At 45.6% G+C, this 10,450-nt stretch overlaps 1 protein-coding gene across 4 annotated transcripts in view; it reads right to left on the bottom strand.

Annotated features, from left to right (window-relative positions):
• Positions 1-820: 820 nt before the first annotated feature.
• LOC112253253 (coiled-coil domain-containing protein 50) overlaps positions 821-10,450 on the bottom strand; it is a 31,985-nt gene continuing 22,355 nt past the window's right edge. Inside the window, exons 6-12 of one of the 4 annotated variants that reach the window (XM_042322961.1) lie at positions 8,110-9,018; positions 7,135-7,268; positions 6,799-6,843; positions 4,699-4,815; positions 4,267-4,378; positions 3,982-4,085; positions 821-3,755 (exon numbers count right to left, since the gene is read on the bottom strand). In XM_042322961.1, coding sequence (XP_042178895.1) covers positions 3,621-3,755; positions 3,982-4,085; positions 4,267-4,378; positions 4,699-4,815; positions 6,799-6,843; positions 7,135-7,268; positions 8,110-9,018 — 1,556 coding nt within the window. In that variant the 3' untranslated portion in view covers positions 821-3,620. The remainder of the gene's footprint in view (positions 3,756-3,981; positions 4,086-4,266; positions 4,379-4,698; positions 4,816-6,798; positions 6,844-7,134; positions 7,269-8,109; positions 9,019-10,450) is intronic. The other 3 variants (XM_042322962.1, XM_042322963.1, XM_042322964.1) reach the window with 3 other exon arrangements.

Raw genomic sequence — 10,450 nt, 5'->3', positions numbered from 1 at the left:
AGAATATATATTTTCTTTATCAGGTAATTTAGAGAAAATTACTGGAATTTTGCTACCCTACTTGCAGGCCTGATGTGGCCTGTAAACCTCAAGTTTCAGACAACTGTAGGAGGGTGAAACTAGATGTCATATAAGGCCTTATGAGATATAAAGAGTATAATTATAATATTTGCCTAGCAACTCACTTGGTTAAAGGCCACAGGAGTGAAGATTAACAGAAATCAACAACCATGTCTCTATCACTAACAAATGCAGTCATGGGTGGTAACTCTACAATTCACTCCAAAAAGCAAGACACACTGAGCAATGATATTGAAGGCATGGCTTAGTGGGTGTATTATTCAACATGGTCAAGCTGATCTAGAACCCCAACAAATCTAGAACTCCTACAGTGTCACAGTGACTATTGTTTAATGACTACAAAATAACTAAGTAGCTGTACCACGATATATTAAGTGCAAGAGGTTTCCTCAAAGGTTTTGAGTAATGGCAGCACATTGGGATGTAGAGTATGGTTGACTATTTAATACGTGTGCTTTGATTGCCAATGGAAAGGGATACAGGGCTGTTGAACAACTTGCAATATGGTTTGCCAACTAAACCTGTAACTCGCAGAATAAATGCTGTAAGCAAATTCCTGAGTCTGAATTTTCCAGGACAGCCAACGGCACCACATGCTCCTCAACACATTTAGGCTAGTTGGGCCTTTCATAAACCATTCACTCGTGCCTTGCATCATACTTTGATCTCCAATCGTCTTGATAGAAATGTGATACAGAACCTGAAGTTAGACAAATAATTGTAAATAAACACATGCAAATGTCAGTCAACTGTTTATTCAGTTCATGATACAAAACAGTCACAGTAAATGTCAACAGTCACTTTTATGATGTCATTTGTAGATTGCATTCAGGCTCTGGATGGCAAAACAAAAATTTACACCTGATTTGGGTTCAGATTGCACTCAAAGCATATAGGACAATCATTACACAGCAATCCCCAATATGCACTCACTGTGTGATCAGATAATGTACATGTTTTCATTTGATATTCAATATGTCCACGAGATGGTGCTATTATCCCACAAAAAGACAGATCTCAGTTCTGGGCGGTTCTACACCAATACTCACCGTCATTACCCTAGAAGGAGCTGAGATTCCCCGTTATCTACAAGTCCCTGAAAAAAACAAAAAACATCCCTATGGCACAAATCCCATCCAGCCAACAAGTCAGAACATTTCACACATCTAGAATGTCTTTGATACGCACAGAAGTCTCCACAAAAAAAAGTATTGAGGCAGACGCTACCAACTTGGACAAAGCATATCAACAACAAAAATACCATCATAGACTATGATGAACATCACTCAATGGAAAAATGTAAATACGACGGAATCATAACATTTCATTAGATCAAACTGGAAACTGTGTGGGATTACTCTTTATATGTAATACACAATAATTAGGCTATAATACATGATGTGAACATGGTGGTACCATGACCATTGGCAGTACAGTATGTCTCCGTCCCAAATGGCACCCTAATCTCTACTTTTAACCAAAGCACGATTGGCCCTGCTCAAAAGTAGTGCACTAATATATATATATATATATATTAGGGAATATGGTGCAATTTTGGGATGTATTCTCTCTCTAACAGTCCCTATATAGTCTCCTGTAATCCCTTTGATATAGCGTGGATCCTATTAATGTATGAAGTCTGGTAATCAAAAAGTGTTTAATCTATCGCCACTATTACCACCCTCATTCAATACGGAAAACAACAAAGACGAAACTGGCCATGGAGCAGTTGACCCCCATCACCCAGCTGGCGGGAGAAGTTGACCCCCATCACCCAGCTGTCTGAGTCTAAAGGTCCCATTGAGTGGAATTACATCATGTTCTCACTTGCTCTGTTGATTCAGTGGATGACTGATACTTCCCTCCACTTTGTTAACCCTGGGAATGTTTACTCATGTTACACGCACAGGAAGTGATAACCCTCTTAGAGAGTGGTGTGTGTGTGAGACAGAGGGAGTGAAGGCATTTCATGAAGAATGGAATGTACAGGAAACAAGAAATGCCCTTTAAGAGTGATGCCAAATAAGATTAAATAAAATTATATAAAAGTAAGTAAAATGCAGAAACAGTCATTCAGACGTGACTTGCACTTTAACAGGCGACCAACGAGTCAACCATTCAATCAATGGACACTGTCGGTTAGGAAAAACACATCCTGGGAAGTATTCATTTTTGTACACTGTAGCAAAACATACCGCAATGGAAAATGTTTTGCAACAAAAACAAGAGTTTCTATTGGACAAATTCAGGTTGGTCCCTCCCCGTTTTGTCCCGTTCCTAGTGAATACAGCTCTGACAAAACAAGCACAATGTTATGTTTGGCACAGATCTGAAATGTACATGCATTCAATTCCTACTGGTCCACTTCTATTAGCGCTGAAAGCATTTGCCAATGCCAGTTTGTAAGCAGATAAGACAAAATCAAAGACTGATGGCACATCCAATCAAATATATTAGGGCTAATATTTAAAATAGCATGTTTTGTTAATCCACAAAACAACTCATTGGGGTTTGCGGTGGCTTGTGCTCTAGTTGACTAACAAAGAGTGTGTCAGAGTTTCACAAAGAGAACAGAACACATTCAGTATGTATGCACGTAAAAACACAATGATAGCAGTGTGTCCTATAACACTTCACCTCCAAGTCCGTATTCTCAGCAGCTATATACACTAGCCCCTTAGAAAGACATGGGAACACAGGTAGAGCGCTTGCAGAGAGCAACAAGTCCACATACGATCACCATTCGCTTCTGGACTGGAAGATGTTAATAAAAAGATCCATTCTCCTGATATAGAGTTTTGGACTGGGTCGGTCATGTTGTTGTTCAGCCTTGATGTGCAGCACGATACAAGGACAGGAGAACTGGAACCTGGGAGTGCACAGAACCACACGGCCACCATTTTGGCTCCAAAGACAGGCACATCCCATAGACAGCCATAGACACAGAGACTGTACAGTTATATATCCAGCAAAGGCCTGATCCACCATGACGAGCATGATCCACGGAGGGACAGAAACACCAGCAAACGACTAATACAGCAAAACAGGAACACTTCACTCTTTTTTAAATCTTCATCTTCCACATCATCATCCACAGTTAAGAGCCAGCAGGAGTTAGAATGTCACCATCATCCACAGTTAAGAGCCAGCAGGAGTTAGAATGTCACCATCATCCACAGTTAAGAGCCAGAAGGAGATAGAATGTCACCATCATCCATAGTTAAGAGCCAGAAGGAGATAGAATGTCACCATCATCCATAGTTAAGAGCCAGAAGGAGATAGAATGTCACCATCATCCATAGTTAAGAGCCAGAAGGAGATAGAATGTCACCATCATCCATAGTTAAGAGCCAGAAGGAGATAGAATGTCACCATCATCCATAGTTAAGAGCCAGAAGGAGATAGAATATCACTAGGCGTCTCCTTTCGGTTGTCTTTGTTGTCGCGCCAATTAAAATAGAAAACAAATGACATGGTGTGAGTTTCAGCTCTCAGCTGCCCCTCTTGACCAACACCCTCCCCGAACCCACTGCCAATGACTAGGTACATTGTTCCAAGGCTCTTGGCCAATAGAAAGTGATGGGAGTTTTAAAAATACAGCAATGAAAAAAAAAAACAAATAAAAACTCAGATGGATGGTTTAGGAAGCCTCGGTCACTGTCTGTAATAGACACCTAGAACATTTAGGGAGGAGAGAGAGAACACGTTAGCTTGATCTTTAATACCTAATAATATAACCACTGGCTAGAATGGTTGGAGCTCTCTAAGAAATACATTTGGTGTATGCCAACCATGTGGTATGCTGGATAGAACATTGGCTGTATGAGAAGTGTTAAATCTAAATTCTTTGGGTTTTAGGTTGAGGCCCGAGTTAAACCCGACAAAAATAGCTGAATTTACCTTTGTAAGACGCCTCAGGTCGCGCTGGAGACCCGGAAGAATAGTGGCTCCCTGAGTAGCTGGACTCCACATTCTCATAGTTATGGGGAGGAGGTTGAGAAGGCCTGTGAGAGGGCAGAGAGAGAGAGAAAATATTATTTTAAGGCCATAATATTGTTGCAACACGGGGTGTATTCATGTTGTTTATTCATGGCAGGCTAATGACAGAGTGAGGCCAGCACCTGGCAGGCTAATGACAGAGTGAGGCCAGCACCTGGCAGGCTAATGACAGAGTGAGGCCAGCACCTGGCAGGCTAATGACAGAGTGAGGCCAGCACCTGGCAGGCTTTTGGTGGTTCCTGGGCTTCTGGTATTCCTCCTCTCGTAGTCTGGGATGCACTACCTCCTCTGAGCTTGGCTGGAACACACACAGACAGACATCATCTTCAGTCTGGTCTTATCAACAAGTTGATAAAAAAAATGCCCCTTAAACTGTGCCAATAAACCTGCACTAACAGTAGGTTGGATGAGAGCGTCTGCTGAATGACTCAAATGTAAACTGTGCTGCTCTTACTACAGTAATCCTATGTAACCCCCCCCATCAGATCATATCAACTAATTCATTCATTGGAGGGCCTGCCATTACAGTATGAAACACATATCTTGATAAGAATACTGTACATGTAGTTCTGAAATCATAAAGTCATCTCATCCAGAAAAATAAGGAGAGAGCGTTACCTTGTAGTCTCCTCCCTCTGGCCTCCTCCTCTCTTCGGGCCTCATCCCCTGCTTCTCCTTCTCTCTGGACTTCTTGTACTCCATCTTCTCCCGCTCCATCAGCAGCCGGGCTATCTCCTGGCAACACCAATACAACGTGGTTATTCTACTCCCGCTCCATCAGCAACCTGGCTATCTCTTGGCAACACCAATACAACGTGGTTATTCTACTCCCGCTCCATCAGCAACCTGGCTATCTCTTGGCAACACCAATACAACGTGGTTATTCTACTCCCGCTCCATCAGCAACCTGGCTATCTCCTGGCAACACCAATACAACGTGGTTATTCTACTCCCGCTCCATCAGCAACCTGGCTATCTCCTGGCAACACCAATACAACGTGGTCGTCTCCTGGCAACACCAATACAACGTGGTTATTCTACTCCCGCTCCATCAGCAACCTGGCTATCTCCTGGCAACACCAATACAACGTGGTTATTCTACTCCCGCTCCATCAGCAACCTGGCTATCTCCTGGCAACACCAATACAACGTGGTCGTCTCCTGGCAACACCAATACAACGTGGTTATTCTACTCCCGCTCCATCAGCAACCTGGCTATCTCCTGGCAACACCAATACAACATGGTTATTCTAAGCCCGGTTGCTGATGGAGCGGGCTACCAATACAACGTGGCCGTTTCCTGGCAACACCGATGGAGCGGGCTACCAATACAACGTGTCCGTCTCCTGGTAACACCGATGGAGCGGGCTACCAATACAACGTGTCCGTCTCCTGGCCGCACCAATACAACGTGTCCGTCTCCTGGCCGCACCAATACAACGTGTCCGTCTCCTGGCAGCACCAATACAACGTGGCCGTCTCCTGGCCGCACCAATACAACGTGGCCGTCTCCTGGCAGCACCAATACAACGTGGCCGTCTCCTGGCCGCACCAATACAACGTGGCCGTCTCCTGGCAGCACATACAACGTGGCCGTCTCCTGGCAGCACCAATACAACGTGGCCGTCTCCTGGCAGCACCAATACAACGTGGCCGTCTCCTGGCCGCACCAATACAACGTGGCCGTCTCCTGGCAGCACCAATACAACGTGGCCGTCTCCTGGCCGCACCAATACAACGTGGCCGTCTCCTGGCCGCACCAATACAACGTGGCCGTCTCCTGGCAGCACCAATACAACGTGTCCGTCTCCTGGCAGCACCAATACAACGTGTCCGTCTCCTGGCCGCACCAATACAACGTGGCCGTCTCCTGGCCGCACCAATACAACGTGGCCGTCTCCTGGCAGCACCAATACAACGTGGCCGTCTCCTGACAACACCAATACAACGTGGCCGTCTCCTGGCAGCACCAATACAACGTGGCCGTCTTCTGACAGCACCAATACAACGTGTCCGTCTCCTGGCAGCACCAATACAACGTGTCCGTCTCCTGACAGCACCAATACAACGTGTCCGTCTCCTGGCAGCACCAATACAACGTGTCCGTCTCCTGACAGCACCAATACAACGTGTCCGTCTCCTGGCAGCACCAATACAACGTGTCCGTCTCCTGGCAGCACCAATACAACGTGGCCGTCTCCTGACAGCACCAATACAACGTGGCCGTCTCCTGACAACACCAATACAACGTGGCCGTCTCCTGGCCGCACCAATACAACGTGGCCGTCTCCTGACAACACCAATACCACGTTTACTATACAGTTACAGTACAAACAGACACTTTTTCCCAATGAATTTGAGAGTGGCTCCATTTCTCCAGCTGTTTACTAAAACAAGAGGCGGGGTGACGGTATGTTGTTCCTCCAATCTGAGATTGTCCCTTTCAGGCACATAGTGTTGCTTCATATGGCTTCCGCCACACACGGATATAACCATGATGTGGTGAGATTTGATTACCCAGGTGAACACTGACCAAAAGACATCATTTATTTAACAAAGGTAAACAACTTTTACACTCAGTACCTCGCTTCGTTGATGTGTCAAAAGTTGAGACTTGAGACAGGGCAAGAGAGTGAGAGAAAATGAAAGAGAGCGTGAGAAAGCGAGTCGGTCAGTGACGACTGTTCCAGACAGAGAAGCAGCCGGCCGTCCACTCACCTCATCCTGAGCCACTTGGGCCGCACGCTTGTCCATCTTGCTTGCCTGGAACCGAAAAATAATTAAGAACCAATTGAGTCATATTTTCCCTCAGCATAGAACATTCTGTTCCCTGGGCTCTATCATGACATAACATAGGAAGTGACTGTTGAGACAGAGCATTTCTCACAGACATCTGAAGCTGCACAATACAAAGCTGAGGTCTACTGAATGTTATGTATGTTAACTAAACGATGGGACAGAGTTTTAGCTACCATGTTGTCCAAGGGTTTTATGATGTTTTAATAAGGGTGTTATATTGTCCTAATAACTGTGTTATAAGACCAGTTCTCTCACCTTCACCTCTTCCTCCTGTAGTTTCCGGGCCACCTCCATGTCCAGCAGCTCCTGCTCCCGCAGGTCCAGCTTAGTGATGCCCTGGGTGGCCTCGCCCAGCCCGTAATTCCCTGGTCCTCCTTGAACAATACGACCTGCAGGGGGCGCCACATACAGAGTAAATACAGCTGTTTTTAGTCTGGAACAGTGTTTCCCAATGCTGTCCTTGGTGACCCAAAAGAGTGTACTTCTTTCTTTTTGCCCAAGTACAACACATCTGATTCAACTCATCGTCAAGCCTTTAACTTGAATCAGGAATTTAAAAAAAAACTAAGACGTGCAGCCTTGTGGGACCCCAGAACCAGGAAACACCAGACTAGAGTGGATGAGACAACCACAGAATCCCCAACTCTGATTCTTCTAGGGCTGCAGTGTCTACTGGTTTAAATCACTGCTATTTTAATCAATGTCTGATTTATGGTCAGAGTAGGTAAGTGTGGACAAATTGATGGCAAATCCATGCCAGTACTTGATCAGTTGTGATGAGTAGACTAGACAGGGATGAAAGTGCATGCCGACAGAAGCCCTTGAGGAATAGAATTGGAGTGCAACGGTAAAAACATCACAGAAAGAAATGTCATGTATAGAAGCTGATCAATACTAGAATCATGTCTGTTCTACGCAGTATATTTCTACCTGGGCGCTCTGTCACACACACCTGATTCAACTGTTTCACAGAGGCCTTTGGCAGCAGGGCCTTGTATTGTAACTGACTGTGGAATTCCACCATAATGACTGAAAGCTGCTAAACCAAGATGATGATGATAAAAAGGAAAATGATTGTTGATGACAAAAAGGAAAATGATTGTTGATGAATGATTATTTAGTTAGAGAGACAAAACCACCACCAGCAGCTCCCAGCCAAGGGCCAATCAAGAACCCACACACACACCACACCCACAAATGGTCGGCCACAGGACCGGCGCTAGGCCGTACCTGGCTCCCTGGGAGCGGGGTGAGTATGGGAGCATTCCTTGCCCGTGCTGGGGCCCTCCCCAGGGTCCCTGTGTCCCCTCTCCCCTCGCTCTCTCCCCATCCTGGGGCTCCTCCTTGCCGCCTCCTCACACAGCTCACTGGGGCCAGAGAGGAGCGTCAGGCGGGCCCTGGCCCCCCCTTTCCCCTCTTCATCCCCAGGGCTAGGGGCCTCCTCCCCACCACTGTCCCAGGCCCTGCTGCGGCTACTGGGGATGGGCTCGTCCTGAACTTCATCCAGACCTCGTTCCCTGCTTTTGGTTCTCTCTCGGTGTCTGTCTTTGTCTCGGCTATGCTCTCTCAATCGCTCCCCGTGTCTTTCCTGTCTTGGTGAGTCTCTCTCAATTTCCTCATCTCTCCTGGGTTCTCTCTGTCTGTCTCGTTCCCCGTCTCTCTCCCACTCCCGGTGTCTCGCTCTATCCGAAGCCTCGTCTCTCTTCACAGGGATATGGGATGGTGGGGGCGGCCGGGCGGGCCTCTCCTTCCTCCTGACCACCCTATCCCCCTCCTCCTCTCGCTGTCTCCTGGGCTCATGGTTGTCTGCAAAGAAGGTTGACTGGGACCCCTGGTGGTCTCTGCGCCTCTGGCCCTCCTTCCCTCTGCTTCTACCCTCAGTGGGGTGGTGGTAGTCGGGGTACCCGTCTCCATGTTTGCCCCTGCTACTGGAGCAGTGGTGCTCAGGGTGTGCATCTCCATGCCTGCCCCTTCTCCCCTCCCTACCCTCTAAATGGTGCTCAGGGTATCTGGAAAGAGAGTTGGTTCTAGTCTCCACAGCATCTCTCTCCAAAGAGAGAGAGTTAGAACCAGGCCACCTGGGTTTGTCATCCAGGTCCAGAGAAGCTCGGCTGGCTGGGTTGAGGGGAGGGAGGATGGCTATGAAGAGATGGAAGGAAGACATGGATGGATGGAACAAGACAATAACAGAGATGTCAGTGAAGCTGGGCTGGTTAGTTATACAGTTGAAGTCAGAAGTTTACATGCATCTTAGCCAAACACATTTAAACCCAGTTTTTCACAATTCCTGATGACCCCAACACTTAGGTTGGAGTCATTAAAACGAGTTTTTCAACCACTTCACAAATTTCTTGTTCCAACAATTGTTTACAGATTATTTCACTTATAATTCACTGTATCACAATTCCAGTGGGTCAGAAGTTTACATACACTAAGTTGACTGTGCCTTCAAACAGCTTGGAGAATTCCAGAAAATGATGTCATGGCTTTAGAAGCTTCTGATTGACTCAAATGATGTCAATTAGCCTATTTGAGGTGTACCTGTGGATGTACTTCAAGGCCCACCTTCAAACTCAGTGCCTCTTTGCTTGACATCATGGGAAACTCAAAATAAATCAGCCAAGACAACAGAAAACAAATTGTAGACCTCCAAAGTCTGGTTCATCCTTGGGACCAATGTCCAAACGCCTGAAGGTACCACGTTCATCTGTACAAACAATAGTACACAAGTATAAACACCATGGGACCACGCAGCCGTTATACCGCTCAGGAAGTGTTAGAGGAATTAAATTATGTTTAATACCCAATTAAATTAATACACTCAGCCCATTTAAGGATTTGTAAAAAACTTATTTGCATAAAATGGGCGGAGACCAGTCTCAAAATCAAGCACTAGCGTTTATTCTCGAGAGTACTGAACATGATACAATTTACAACAGGTTACTTATAAACTGAAAATGACGCCATTAGGTTTCAAAATGTCCCGTCCCTCCTCCACTCCGGTACAATGGCAGTATAGTTCTCAAGCCTTCCTACATCGTCTCCCACCAATATAGATAATTTATGACCAAGCCAAGGTCTTCCTGTGTAGATAAGCATTCTAGCCAGTCTGACAATAAGTTCATTCGTTTCTACCAAGGAACAGACAGTCATTGTTCCAATTCTTGATTATAATTACACACATTATATTCAGTACTAGGATTAAAATAAAATTCATACATCTATACAGTAACATAATAGTATTCTGATTAGTCAGTCCTGATTGAAATGTATACAGTCATTATTGATAAAAAATCCCTTAACAGGAAGGAGACGCGTTCTGTCTCCTAGAGATGAATGTACTTTGGTGCGAAAAGTGCAAATAAATTCCAATACAACAGCAAAGGACCTTGAAGATACTGGAGGAAACCGGTACAAAAGTATCTATATCCACAGTAAAACAAGTCCTATACCGACATTACCTGAAAGTACGCTCAGCAAGGAAGCCACTGCTCCAAAACCGCCATAAAAAAGCCAGACTACGGTTTGCAACTGCAGATGGGGACAAAGATTGTACTTTTTGGAGAAATGT

This window comes from Oncorhynchus tshawytscha, linkage group LG06 (assembly GCF_018296145.1).
Source record: "Oncorhynchus tshawytscha isolate Ot180627B linkage group LG06, Otsh_v2.0, whole genome shotgun sequence".
In the NCBI taxonomy this organism is placed as follows: Eukaryota; Metazoa; Chordata; class Actinopteri; order Salmoniformes; family Salmonidae; genus Oncorhynchus; species Oncorhynchus tshawytscha.
Note: the sequence above shows the minus strand (reverse complement) of the source record. Positions and strands in the feature narration are given on the sequence as shown.